At 39.0% G+C, this 15,258-nt stretch overlaps 1 protein-coding gene across 1 annotated transcript in view; it reads left to right on the forward strand.

The window, feature by feature from the left end:
- The window catches only part of cwc22 (CWC22 spliceosome associated protein homolog), an 87,486-nt gene that overhangs the window by 37,573 nt on the left and 34,655 nt on the right, over positions 1 to 15,258 (forward strand). Inside the window, exons 5-9 of the mRNA XM_072261771.1 lie at positions 2,120 to 2,233; positions 8,901 to 9,137; positions 11,170 to 11,298; positions 13,856 to 14,024; positions 14,141 to 14,194. Of these exons, the coding sequence (XP_072117872.1) occupies positions 2,120 to 2,233; positions 8,901 to 9,137; positions 11,170 to 11,298; positions 13,856 to 14,024; positions 14,141 to 14,194 (703 nt within the window). The remainder of the gene's footprint in view (positions 1 to 2,119; positions 2,234 to 8,900; positions 9,138 to 11,169; positions 11,299 to 13,855; positions 14,025 to 14,140; positions 14,195 to 15,258) is intronic.

The following is a 15,258-nucleotide window of genomic DNA, read 5'->3' on the forward strand; positions in this document are numbered from 1 at the left end:
GAAAGAGCAAAGATGGAATAACCAGAAGCCTATTTTAAAAATAGGATTATAAGTTTTTTAATGGGGGACAAAGGGGCTAGGAAGTAATCAGAAGCTGATTGCAGAATTGGTGAAGCCAGCAGAAAAAATACCCGCATAGGTAAGAACTGTAAGACAAGTGACGCATTTTAGGCAATTAGGCAGTCAGATATTGCAGAAGTTTTGTGAAGCAATGCAATGAGATGTTTGGAGCCTGGTTTAATCTTTGAAGCTGCTAGATGTGGCATAATTTGAAAAATGGAAGGAAAGTTAAAGTGAAATAACTTTCTTTGTCAAGTGACAAAAACATGCATTAAGGTTCTGCAGTAAAGGATTAGTTTGCTCTTTTGCTTGGTTGATAAAAGGGATTTTTTTTTATAACAGTTCAAGTCTTGTTTTAACGATTATTTCTAGGTCAGTTGGATTGTCAGTGTTTAGATGATATAGCATTAAATCATAAGTGATTTGAAACCTGGAATATGCAGGATGGCTGGTGGCGCAACGACAACGGCGCCGGACCCGGGAAAAGGTTCCCAGGTTCGAAGCTAGTCAGGTCCGCTCCCGAGTATGCTTTCCATCCGTGCCAGGTTGTGTGTCGAGATTGCAACTCAACCTCACAAAATAAAGGGAAAATACTGCAAAAATGTCTGTGTGAGGAGTGGCGCGCCACACAGTCTCTGTCTCGCTCTGCGCCTTGTAAAAGCCATGAAAAAGACATCATCACGGAGGCACGCAGACGCACAGCACACGCACAGACTCGCACGCATGCAGGCACACACCAAAACAAAAAAGAAGGAAAGAAACCTGGAAGATGCAAGTAGAGCCAAATGTGTAGGAATATGCAGCTTCATGTTCAAACTATTAATTTGCTGGAAAGCATATTAAAAGCTTTCCTATAAATGATAATGGAAGTTTAAGATCAACTATAAGGCTTTTAAACAAGTAAAGTTTCAAAGATTTGTTATTTTTCTCAGAAGTACAAATTGACATGTCATGAAACTAATGATACTAATGGACAATGTGGGGAAAAAGTAGCTGACCATTGGGATACACTGATCAGTTTGAAGCTGGTGACAAAGCAGCTTTGACATTTTCATTCACCTTGAATAAAGTTAAAAATTCGTTGCATCATTTCTGAGGAGTCACTGACTGTAAACAAAAAAAGGGGATTCATTCCAGAAATTAAGGTAATTATAGAAATAATGTTAATTAGTTCTTCAAGCTTTGTTCAATGCTGAACTTTTAGCAAAGAACGAGTGAAAGAACAAATTATTTAAGAAGAAAACTAAACATGTCAGATGGATGAGTGTTTTACTATAGATCTGTGGACCATTTGCTATTTGTTCACAGAGCTATGATTTACAGATGTTTATAGTTTTCTTTATTCTATGGGTAAAAGGAATTGAGAGGGTACTTTGAAATGCTTATTGATTCTCAGAAAATAAGAGTTTGATTACCTGTATTAAACAAACATGGAACATCACTTACGTTTTCATTGTGTTGAATTTGGCAAAAGCAACTTCTCAAGTGTTCATTTATATTTACAGAAATTACCTTTGCTGTGAACTTAGTTTTTATATCAGCAAATGTTTAATTTGACTTTGATAACTGCGGAAAAACTGATTTCTTGTCCCTTGAAATAATTGTATAAGTGTTTTCTCTTGTATAAAACTTTCATTTGGCTTGCTCATTTTCTTGCTGTTAAAGAAATTCTCTGATTAAAATCTTTTTTTTTAACTTTCTTGCTCAGTATTATTAGATGGTACATAACATATATGGTAAGTATTGGTCGTAAATTTGGTTAAATGAAGTTAAGGGTCTTTCCTTGAGTTGGCAAAATAACAACACTTAATGCTTGCTGCAACTGCTCCTGAGATCCAAGTTTTCATCCTGAGTGGAATAGTTCATTTTGTTGGCCTAATTTTCCTGCAAGTTAGAAATTTTTGATGAAAATGGAGCAGTGAACTCAGTGGTAAGTGTATATGGTCATAACTACAAGTTTGTCTGGAATCCTGTATGACAGGCAATTAAAAGTAGTTAAGGTCAAGGACTCTTTTCCATAGCTTTCAGAAAATGTGTTTAATCTGTTTTTCTTTTACAGGCATAAAGGTCGTGAAAGGTCGCGCTCTAGATCCCCTCGAGATACAGGCAGGAATGCTTGTGACAGAAGAGTATCCAGCAATGGCAGATATAATGACAAAAATTTACAGTCTAGGTATTTAATTTTGCAGTTTTAATTCAATAACTGAGATAATAAAAAACTTCATTCTGTAACATTTGTTCCTGCAGTTCACTGGTAGCTTACATTAAGTAACATCATGTTAATGTAGCACTCTCAAGATTTTGATAGTCCTCGACTAGCATATTTTTTGTACAACTAGGTATTTTTCCCAATCTCAACCCTAACATATTTTGAATTCACCTTTAGGGTGTTATACAGTAATACAAGCTTCCCAGTGATTGCTGAGTTCAGGAAACTGAATCCTTGGGGGTATTTGTTCTCTCACAGAATGATCAGGATTTCCAAGCAGTGGGTAGTAGTTTGTCAGAGTTGTACTGTATTGACAGATCAACCAGTTCTCTTGCCCTTGGCCATATCTTCACAATTGGCTATTCCAATAGGGAAACTGTCAAATGTTAGGAATTTGTGGTTCAACTATAGCTAGCTTCTCTCCCCTTCTGCATTCCATATCCTGGCCTGGCAGCATAGGAGCTATCTGTTATTTTGCAGATGTTTTAATTAACCTCTACCCATAATTCTTGTGCTTCCCAAATGTTTACTGCTTATTGATATTTATTTTAGTTTGTGTTTGTATCTTGTTCAATTTGAGCATTGCTCATTGAAACTGTATTTGTATGCAAGTCTGTTTTTAATGTCTCAGGATTAAAGATTTGACATCCTCACTGCTTCATCCTCCCTCTCAGATAGCATTAGGTCTTAATAAAATCGGATAGCATTTGTTCAAGGATATCTCGTGGAAGGTAAAGTAATATATCCGATGTGACTTTGCTCCAATTGCTAAAATATTAGTTAATTCCGAAATAGTGCTACCTCATTGTGCATATACTCCACATCTAACTATGCACTTCCCTGCACGTTCGCAGTTTAAAGTCCAATTATGTGGATTGCATAATATTCTGAAACAAAGTGCATGAGAGCTTTTTACAAAACCAATCACCATTTATTCTATATAATTCTATCTGGTGATTTTTTAATTGTTTTCAATCCATCCTGCTAATTTAATCTTTTAAGATACCTGGAAATAGATTTACAATCAAATGTCCTTCAATCAAGAGTATATCAATTTTTTTTTGGTGTGCTGCAATCATTGCAAGAAGTTGCTCATTAGTGAGGCAGCATGAGGTTTAAAACGAGCTTGGGGCCTTTTAGATCTTTTCAGCAGGCACTCAGAAGGGGCCAATAAACAAGAGTCAGGTGTAAGTGGACTGGCCATCTGATGTCTACATGTTGTCTTCCTGATGGCTACATCTGCAGGAAGTGCACGCAGCTTCAGATCAGAATTGACAAGGTCAAGGAACTGGAGCAGGAGTGGATGTAGTCAGGATTATCAGGGAGGCTGAAAATCTCATAAATGAGGCTTTTACTGTGGTGATCACACCCAGAGTGCAGACTTCAGATAGTAGATGGGTGACGACCAGGAGAAATAAGGGGAGTGAGCAGTCAGTGCAGGGTTCCTCTGTGGCCATTCTGCTCAGCAACAAGTATACCCCCTTTGGATACTGCTGGAGTGGAATGATCCATCAGGGACAGAAGCAGCAGCCAGGCTAGTGACAATGTGGCTGGCTCTGAGGCTCAGCAGGGAAGGGTAAAGCCAGGCAGAGCGGTAGTAACATGAGACTTGATTGTTAGGAGGACAGACGTGAGAATCTGTGGCTGCAAAAGAGACGCCAGGATGTTGTGTTGCTTCCCAACTGCTAGGATCAAGGATGTCTCAAAGCAACTGCAGGAGATTCTCAAGAGGGAGGGTGAACAACTGGAGGTTGTAGTACACATTGGCATCAATGATATGATTAGAAAGAGGGAAGAGGTCCTGTGCAGAGAGAGTTGGGAGTTAGGGAAGAGGTCCTGTACAGAGAGAGTTGGGAGTTAAGGAAGAGGCTGGAAGAATGGGACATCCAAGAATAGAATGATAGTACACATGAATGAGTGGTGCAGGGGGCAGGGTTTCAGATTTTTAGATCATTGGGATCTCTTCTGGGGAAGGTATGATCTGTACAAAAAGGAAGGGTTACACCTGAGCTCAAGGGAGGGACTAATATCCTTGTGGGCAGGTTCATTTGAGCTGTTGGGGAGGGTTCCAACTAATTTGGCAGGGAGATGGGAACTGGCGTGATAGGACTGAAGGATGGGGCAGTGGAGAAATATAAGTAGATGCATTATTAGTGAGACGGTAAGGAAGGATAGGCAGATGATAGGGCAAAATTGCAATCAGTGGGATGAGTTGAAGTTTAACACGGGGACAAATTTGAAAAGGCTGATGAATACAGGACTGAAGGTGTTATACTTGAATGCATGCACTATACAGAATAAGGTCGATGGTGTTGTAGTGAAGTTAGAGATTAGCAGATATGACATTGTGGACATCACTGAATTGTGGCTGAAAATCATAGTTGGGAGCTTAACATCGAAGAATGTACATTGTATCAAAAGGCAGGTAGGCAGAAGGGGAGGGCTACTTCTGTTGGTAAAAAATGAAATGAAATCCTTAGAGGTTATGTAGGATCAGAAGATGTAGAACCTTTGTGGATAGAGTTAGAAACTGCAAGGGTAAAAAGACCCTGATGGGGAGTTATTCGCAGACCTCCGAACAGGAGCCAGGATATGGGATATAAATTACAACAGGAGATAAAAGGCAAATAAGAAAGTCAGTTTTACAATAGACATGGGGGGTTTTAACATGCCAGTAGATTGGGAAAATTGGGTTGGTGCTGGATCCTAAAAGGGGAATTTTGTAGAATGCCTATGTGATTGCTTTTGAGAGCAGCTTGTGGCTAAGCCTATGAGGAGAAAGGAAATTCTGGATTGGGAGTTGTATGATAACCAGATTTGATTAAGGAGCTTAAGGTAAAGGAACCCTTAGGACTCAGTGATCATAATATGATAGAATTCAACCTGTAGTTTTAGAGGGAGAAGCTAAAGTCAGATGTTTCAGCATTACAATGGATTAAAGGGAATTACAGCATGAGAGACGAGCTGGCCAAAGTTGATTGGAAGGGGACACTAGCAGGGATGACGGCAGAACATCAATTGCTGATGATTCTGGTGTCAATTTGGAAGGCGTACAACAGATACATCTCAAAAATGAATAAATATTCTCAAGGGAGGATGAGGCAAGGGAAGTTAACGACAGCATAAAAGAAAAAGAGAGGGCATGTAATATAGCAAAAACTAGTGGGAAGTTAGGGGATTGGGAAGCTTTAAAAATACCCAATAGAAGGCAACTAAAAATATATACTAAACAGAAAAGATGAAATATTAAGCTAAGCTAGCCAATAAAATTTTTTTCCAGAAATATGAAGAACAAAATAGAGTGGATATTAGACCGCTGGAAAATGATGCTGGAGAGGTAGTAATGAGGGACAAAGAAACAGTAGGCAAACTTAAGTATTTTCAGTCGGTCTTCACTGCTGAAAATGCTAGCAGTATGCCAGAAACTCAAGAGTGTCGGAGGGCAGAAGTGAGTATAGTTGATATTACTGGAGAGAAGATGTTTAGGAAGCTGAAAGGTCTAATGGTCGATAAGTCACCTGGACCAGACGGACTAAACCCGAGGGTTCTGAAAGAGGTAGGTGAAGAGATTGTGGAGGCATTAGTAATGATCTTTCAACAATCAGTAGATTCTGAAATGTTTCTGGAGGACTGGAAAATTGTAAATGTCATTCCACTCTATACGAACGGAGGGAGGCAAGATTTAATCAGAAAGGAATTTGTAGGCCAGATAGCCTGACTTCAAAGTTTGGGAAGATGTTAGAGTCTATTACTAAGGATGAAGTTTTGGGGTACTTGGGGCCACATGATAAAGCAGGCCAAAGTCAGCACAGTTTCCTTCAGGGGAAATCTTGCCTGACAAAGCTTTTGGAATTCTTTGAGGAAATAACAGACAGGATAGATGAGAGTCAGTGGATGTTGTTACTTGGATTTTCAGAAGGCCTTTGACAAGGTGCCACACGTGCGGCTGCTTAATAATATATTTGCATGGTATTACAGGAAAGATACAAAATGGATAGAAGATTGGCTGACTGGCAGGAGGCAAAGAGTGAGAATAAAGGAGACCTATTCTGGTTGGCTTCCAGGGGCTAGTGGTGTTCTGCATGTGTCGGTATAAAGACTGCTTCATTTCACATTATATGTCAGCGATTTGGAGGACAGATTGATTGAATTGTGACCAAATTTGCAGACAATACAAAGATGGAGGGTCAAGTAGTGTTGAGGAATTAAGGAGTCTGCAGAAGTACTTAGACTGATTGGGCAAAGAAATTGCAGATATAATACGGAGTAGGGAAGTGTATGTTCATGCACTTTGGTAGAAGGAATAAAGATGTAAATATTTTCCAAATGAGAAGTTTCAAAAATCAGACGTGCAAAGAGACTTGGAAGTTCCTGTGCAGGATTGCCTGAAGGTTAACTTGCAGGTTGAGTTGGTGATAAGGAATATAAATACAATGTTGGCATTCATTTTGACAGGACTAGAATGTAAGAACAAGGATGAGAAGCTGAGGGTTTATAAGGCATTGATCAGACCGCAGTTGGAGTATTGTGAGCAATTTTGGGCTCCTTATCAGAGATGTGTGTTGACAATGGTGAGGCTCCAGAGAAGGTTCATGAGAATGATTCCAGGAATGAAAGAGCGAGGAGGAGAGTTTGATTGCTCTGGGCCTGCACTCGCTGGAATTTAGAAGAATGAGGGTGATCCTATTGAAACCTATTAGATATTGAGAGGTGTAGATAGAGTTAATATGATGAGGATGTTTCCTATGGGTGAGTCTATGACCAGAGAACACAGCCTTGGAATAGAGATGAGGAATTTCTTCAGCCAGAGTGTGGTGAATCTGTGGAATTCATTGTCATGGATGGCTGCAAAGGCCAGGTCATTGAGTATATTTAAAGGAGTTTGATTGTTTCTTGTTTAGTCAGGGCTTCAAAGGTTCCAGGGAAAAGGCAATAGAATGAGGTTGAGAGGTCAGCCATGATGGAATAGTGGATCAGACTTGATGGGCTGAATGACCTAATTCTGCTCCAATGTCTTCGGTCCTTGGAAAGTTTAGCTGAGTCCTTTCTGGTAATTTGTATAGGTTTCTTGCAGATTACTGAAGCAAAACCTTTCATTTCAATATTCATGCAATTAACATTTGCCCTCTTGGACCTTTGAAAGACATGTTTTCTTTATGCAAAATTTTATGTCAGGAATTTAAAAGCTTACACAGCTGATATAGTACTAAAGGTCATTTTTTCATAAGTACTTTGGACTTAATTATTTTGAAATAACAAGTCTCAAGATATACAAGGTAATTTATCTTCATGTGTTTTGGTTTGGACTATTTTGTTCCTGGACAAATGGATGAATAGGTTATATGGGTTGGTATTAATCTCTCAGTCCATTTGATTTGCAGTAGAAGTTTGCCATTTGGCTAGGATATTATGCGAATGAAATTGGCAAATTTGGGATTGGTTTATTTTTGCCAAATGAACTGAGGTACAGAGAACATTTGGTTTTGCAGAAGGGTCTGTTGCACTTACGGATATCATGCAGTCCACATTCTACTTCAATATTCTTTTGACAAATACTCCTTTGTAACATTACAAAGTTTAATAATAACACACGTATGCTTTTCACATTACAGTAATCGAGCAAATCACACCATTGTGCGTGCATTGAGGTAGTAAAGAGAAATAATAAAGTATTCAGTTACAGAAGGGTAGTGCAAGCCATAATGAGGTAGATTGTGAGGTCAAGAGTTCATCTGATCATTCCAGAGAAGGCTTTCAATAGTCTTATAAAAGCAGGAGAGAAGCTGTCCTTGAGCCTGTTGGTATTTGCTTTCAGGCTTTTGTATATTCTGCTTGATGTGTGGAGGAGGGGAGAGAGAATATTCAGGATGGAACGGGTCATTCGTTACACTGGATGCTTGATCAAGTCTTTTGATTAGTTGTAAAGGGAGCTCATTGAGTCCCAGGTCTAGAAGTTTTGAGATGAGTTTGTTTGGAATATAGAATGTGGAGTTGTAGTAAATAAGCTCTCGTAAACTGTAGTTCTCTTTACTGTCTATGTGTTCCAGAGATGTCGTTTGGGCCAGGGGAAAGGTAACTTTGGACCTGTTATGATGGTAGGCAAATTACAGTGGGTCAAAGATGTGCAGGTGGGTGGAGTTGTGCATGCTTGAAGAAATGGGACGTGCAAAATTGCAAGAAAACACGAATACGACAAGGAGAATTTTATCACAGTCACTAGAAATAATTCAGAGAAATACATAAGTGATTTTAGTTACACTGAGACAAATGAAAGATTGTATGACTTTCAAAGGGAAATAGGATAAATACATGAAGGGAAACCAACAGCAGAGCTTTGGGGAAAGGGGAAAGAGCAAAGAGGTGGATCAAGTTAGATTTGATTTCGTAGAGTAGGATCAATGGGCAACATTAATTTTTCTCAATCCAGCTCACATTTAAAACAAGATACTTCCACGGACAGTTTACAAATGTGATGTTGGGTATTTGTAAATGAAAATGTTTGAAATTTTCACAACAAATGGGACAGTAATGTACGTTTTGTGGATACAATAAATAACCTGCCAAATTTGGAAATTGTTTACCGTGTATATTTTGTATGGACTTCTAAAAAAAAAAGATATTTTCATTTTAGAAATAAAGACAAAGAGAGACACGTAAACATAGATCGTGAATCAGATCACAAGAAGAGGACAAAATCACCATCACCTATAACAAGGAATGAGGAAGATGATGTCACTCAAAGTTCCAATGAGCCCCCATCGAAAAGGAAAAAGGCAGAATTGGATCCTATTCTAACACGGACAGGTGGGGCGTACATTCCTCCTGCAAGACTAAGAATGATGCAAGAGCAAATTGCAGACAAAAGCAGGTAAGATGTAAATTGTCAAAATCTGTTTCTAAATTGCATAACTAAGGCAGTGAATAAATATAGTATTCTGAGTAGTGTATCTCTGATTTTTTTTTTTACCCCAATTTTAATTTATGATTTCTCTCAATATCGAAGCCTTTTTCAACCTAGCTCTTTCTTTTCCTAAAATTTCAGTCATTGTTTTCTGGTTCTTAATACTTCTATCAAGAGCAGTTCTTCTTTAAGAGCTGCCATTATGTTGATTATCTCAGTCAAGTTGCCTTATAACACCAACCAAAGGAGCATGTGATCCTGTGTGCTGTAGTCATGCTCTCGACCTGCTTTGACACCTTAGAATTTGGGTTTGCATATGTTCAGGTCTCTTTTTTTTCTGCATGTCCTTCAGTAATGTACCCTTTCTATTTATATCACCCTACTTCATTCATCCTACCAAATGCATAATTTCACCTCCTGCTTACAGTTGCATTTCACTATACATGGGAAATTTGCCACAAAAGTCCTCATTTTCTACAGCAGTTGGTTCACCTAACCTGTTGGTTGTGAAGTGCCGTCTTGTTCATCCATCACATTAGTAGACTTCAAGGAAAACTGTGGTTTTAGCATGAATCCTTGGTGATTGGCATTGCACACCTTCCTTCAGCCTGAAAAAACTTGTTCTTTTTTGTCCTGAAGCTAGTTTCCAATGCTTGTTGATTTCAGCCCATTTAATTTTTTATTCAATTTTAAAGGTAATAATATCCAGATTATTTTAATGTCAGCAAGTTCATGAGTGCTCACATGAATTCATGACTGCTGAGATGCATTTGGGATGACTTGTCTTTGGGATTGGTTCTGGAGTATATGGCGCTAGTGCTGCCTAGATGGGTTGTGGATAGGAGTAAAGCGATTAGGAGTCTGTAGATTGGTAGTTTTGGTTAAAATGGTCATGGTCACAGGAAAGGATGATAAATTAGGAGGATTATCAGTGAGGAACAACTATTGGGAGCACACCCGAGACTTCCAAACATACTGTTTGAGACAGAAGCGTAAAAGAGTTTTCGAATTTTGTCAATGGCAAAAACAGCAGAATAGTATTTGGATTAGAATTATGCCAATACTAACTGAGATACATTAAGTATTTACAAAGCACAAGACTTTCGTTAGCAATATTTAGCGAACCGAACAAGATGGTGGGTAATTCTGAGTTTGGCTTAGCGCCTACTAGATAGAAAGAATATTAATTGGAGGGCAGTTTTAAGGCAATGATCATAACAGAAAATTTAGCTTTGCTGTGAATCAAACTGGAAGAACTAGTGGTACTGAACTGTGAAATGATTGAACAAGAATAGGCTAGAAGGCCAGTCTCTCTCAAAACAACCGGAGGCATTTAAGGAGGAAATTTGGGGAGTTCAGGGTAAGCATGTTGCTACAAAGAGAAAGGGTGGAAGTACCAAGTCTCGAATTTTGGAGGGTGAGGTGAGGTGAATAAAAAGGAAAGATGAGCAGAAAACTATCAAGAGTACAGCAAGTTTATTGCTTATTTGCATGTAGAAAATACATTGATTGGATCACCAGAAAGGATCTTTCTGATCAATTATCCTTGACTTGTATTGTCTACATATTTTCTATTTCCTTTTAAAACCTAACTACTTCTTGACCTAGTGACCAACACCTTCAGTTTTTCTTTATTGAGAAATCTTGAAAATCAGACATTCACAATCCATGTGCTAACAATAAATGCCAGATTTACTAATTCATCCGTATCACTGGTTCCATTGCATAGCTGTCTGTTTGATGTTACGTTATCCAGTTTAACTTTAGTATAAGTAAATGTCTTTGGTTCCCTTTGTAATGTCCTCTAGCCTCTGGTTTTCTCTTCTCTCACCACTCCCACCTCCAAAGCTACTAACTTTGTAGGACTTTTGTTTTTCTAAGTTCAAATAATTTAGAAGTTGCTTTTGTTTCCCTTTTTCAATGTCTTATTATTTTTCTTTTCCTTTTAATGCACTGAGGTCTGTTTCTGTGCTGATAAAACTTTGTCTTTTTGCTGTAGTTTGGCATATCAGCGAATGAGTTGGGAAGCATTAAAGAAGTCAATTAATGGTCTCATCAACAAAGTGAATGTCTCAAACATAGCTAATATTATTCATGAACTTCTTCAAGAAAATATTGTTCGGGGAAGGTATGTATGTGTGCACTTCATATGTCTGCATCCTGAGCAATTTTTTGTGCTCTGTTAAAGCGTTTGTAGCTCGTAGGTTAAGTGTCATTATTGTTTTACATAACTGCAAACATTCGGCTGGAGTTCCAGAAAAATACTCTGTATTCTATGTTCACTGATTCCCTTCTTCTCGGTCTCCTCTTAATTGAAGGGTATGGCCTGAATACTACTTTATCTACCACACTGGTTTAAGTGAGACCCAGTGTGGTGCATGGCTATTGTATCATCTAAACAGCATCATGTGGGAAGGCCATAATGCTTTGACAGTGGGTTAAGCCGTTCCCCATTATGACAGTAACAATGGCATTCACAGCTATTAAATTATTTGCTGAAAGAAAACTATCCTTTGGAAAAATCAAACTGCAGGAGTAATAAAATCCATTGTTGACTCAGTGTTAAAGTTTTCCTTTACTACATTGATGACTGCATTGATGCTGTTTCCTGCACCCATGCAGAGCTCGTTGTCTTCATCAGCTTTGCATCCAACTTGCACCCTGTCCTCAAATTTGCCTGATCCATTTCTGACACCTCCCTCCCCTTTCTCAATCTCTCTGTCTCTAATCTCTGGAGACAGCTTATTTTTTTATATCTTTTATAAACCCACTGATTCTCATAGCTACCTGGACTATACCTCTTCCCAGCCTGTTACTTGTTTAAAAAAAATGCCATCCTCTTCTCTCAATTCTTCCGTCTTTGCTGCATCAGCTCTCAAGATGAAGGTTTTTATTCCAAAACTAAGAGTATGTCCTCCTTCAAAGAAAGGGGCTTCCCTTTGTCACCATTAACACTGCATTCACCCGCATCTCTTCCATTTTACGCACTTGCCCTCACGCCATCCTCCCACCACCCCCATCGAGGACAGGACTCCTGTTGTCCTCACCTATCACCCCCCCCCCCCCCCCAGCCTCCTCATCCAGCACATAATTTTCTGTAATTTCTGCCATCTCCAACAGGATCCCACCACCTAGCAAATCTCTTTCCCCTCACTTTCTGCTTTCTACTGGAATCACTCCCAACGCAAGTCCCTTATCCATTTGTCCACCTCCAATGATCTCCCTCCTGGCACTTATCCTTTCAACCAGAACAAGTACCACAATGCCCCTACACCACCTCCATCACTGCCATTCCTTCCAGGTGAGGCAACACTTCAACTTTAAGTCCGTTAGGGTCATATACTGTGTCTGGTGCTCTCGGTGTGGTCTCCTGTATATTGGTGAGACCCAACATAGATTGGGACACCACTTCGATGAGCACCTACGCTCTGTCCACCAGAAAAAGCAGGATCTCCCAGTTGCCATCAATTTTAGTTCTACTTCCCATTCCAACATGTCAGTCCATGGCCGCTTCTACTGCCACGACGAGGCCTCAATCAGGTTGGAGGAGCAACACCTTGTATTCTGTCTGGGTAGTCTCCAACCTGATGACATGAAATCAATTTCTTGAACTTCTGGTAATATACCCCCCCCCCACCCAAACCATTACCCATTCCCATTTCCCTTCCTCATCTTATCTCCTTACCTACCCATCATCTCCCTGTGGTGCTTCTCCTCCTTCCCTTGCTTCCATGGTCTTCTGTTCACTCCTGTCAGATTCCCCCCTCTCCAACCTTTATCTCTTCCAGCAATCGACTTTCCAGCTCTACTTCACCCCTCCCCCCCTCTTCACCTATCACCTACTACCTATTTCTTCCACTCTGCTCTCCCCCACCCCATCTTACACTGACCTCTCTCTTTTTTCTCCAGTCCTGATGAAGATTTTCGGCCCAAAATTCGACTATACTCTTTTCCATAGCTGCTGCCTGGCATTTTGTTTGTGTTGCTTGAATTTCCAGTGTCTGCAGATTTTCTCTTCTTTGCAGTTTTAAAAGGAAATCTGTTACTGCTCTGCCTTGCAGCATTTCCTCTCCATGAAAGTGAATGGAGTTATTGAACCTGCATCAGGTCTGACATGATAAGCTGTGTTATAGTTAGCACTCTGCCTCTTAACTCCATGTGTGGACAGTCATCAAATCACAAGCACATTGAGAATTTTCAGTATTTCCCGCGTGCCCTTGAGATCCCCTTATTGGCACAATGCTAACGAAGAGTGAGGGTGAGAAAATGTTAACAATTCCATGTTGAAGCATTGGCACTTATAAGAAAACCCTAGACCTTTATTTGGCATTTATAGAAAATTTATCCAAAACTTAAAAATGTAACCACTACTTTCACATTCTTAAATAAAAACTAATGCTTTATTGTTGTAAAGAAGCATATGTAAGATTTATACATGTTGTATATTTAGATTTATTGTGATTGTTACCAAAATGATTTGCTCGGTAGGAGTATTAGTATGGATAACGGGAAATAAGAGAGAAATTCTTAAATTCAGTAATATTTCAAATTGAGTTAAGTTTAAATCTCAACACTTTGAAGGTACTGAGATTCTGTTTTCCAAATATTTCAAAATGTGTTCAAAAATAAACCTTTGATAATATATATTGCTCTCCAGTACTCATCTCTGTGTTCTTTTCATACAGGGGATTGATTTCAAGATATATTATACAGGCACAGACAGCATCTCCTATATTTACACATGTTTATGCTGCTGTTGTGGCAATCATAAATTCTAAGTTTCCTCAAATTGGGGAGCTGATTCTCAAAAGATTGATTTTGAACTTTCGCAAAGGTTATCGCAGAAATGATAAGGTGAGCAGGTATTTTTGTTAGAGGTACCAGTTAGATATCGAAAAGGTTTTTAGTATCCACAAACCTTTTTCCATTTGCTGACTAAAAATCTAACACTTTTGTTTTTTTCTTTCCAGCAACTGTGCCTTTCAGCCTGCAAGTTTGTAGGTCATCTTGTTAATCAGAACGTTGTAAGTATGGCTTCAAAATTTCTGTTCCTGCGAGTGTGTGTAAGGAAAATTGTTCAGTTTCATTTGTAGAGTGGGACTTGATTTGCATTTGCTTTTAGCTGGAGTTATTGAACATTCTGGGAATTAGCTGAACGTTTTAATTTCCTCTACAAATTGCAAGGTAATTCTGGTATTTTTGGTATGATGGCGAGTTCCTATTATTGGAGTCAGGAATGTTTAGCTTTTATATGTGAGCATGATTAGTAAGCCATCTTGCCCTTGAGCTAGTTTACTGTTCGTCAAAATCATCTGCCTAGGCTCCATTTTCCTGCACCATCTCTCTCTATCCTTTGATTTTCAGAAAACTATCAATCCGTTACCAATGAACTTGATGACTGAGCCTTCACAGCTTTACAGAGAAGTTTAGGATTCACCGCCCTTGGAGTGAAGAAACTTCTACTTGTCTCAATCTTAAATGGATATGCCTGATTCTGGATACCTGTCAGGGGGAAGCATGCTCCCTGTACCCATCATATCAAGCTCTGTAACATTCTTTTTTTAATTTTAGTCCATAAATCAATGAGATTTTACTCTGTGTGGGAATGGCGTGATTTCTGAATTACAAAGCTAGTAAATCAGTGACTAGTCGGGGAAATCCAAAGATAGACATTCCAATACCATCTTGACAACTATGGAATTTAAATTCAGGTTTTCATATCTCCCAAGCTGGAATTTTAACAGACTGAGTCATTAGAAAATTAGAATGACTTTTGTTCCATCTGTATGTAATTTCCTGAAAGTGAGAAAATCTTACTCTTAACATTTACTTGACTCAAAATCCACCCTTGTGATTACTCCCCTGAAATGGCCTGGGAAACGTGTCAGTTCAATTCAGTGTGTAAATAAAGTGCTGGCCTTGCAAATATAACCCCGATCCTTACAAAAGAACAAAACAATTTTAACTTTTGAGCTCTTCTCAGCAAGAATGAAATGCACGGGTCTTACTAATTTTTTTTGATTGGATGTGTTGTTCAATTAGATTAAACTTTAGGAGATTCTCAGAAATTGGTCACCTTTTGAAACCC

The sequence above is a fragment of the Mobula birostris genome, chromosome 6, assembly GCF_030028105.1.
Source record: "Mobula birostris isolate sMobBir1 chromosome 6, sMobBir1.hap1, whole genome shotgun sequence".
Lineage (NCBI taxonomy): Eukaryota > Metazoa > Chordata > Chondrichthyes > Myliobatiformes > Myliobatidae > Mobula > Mobula birostris.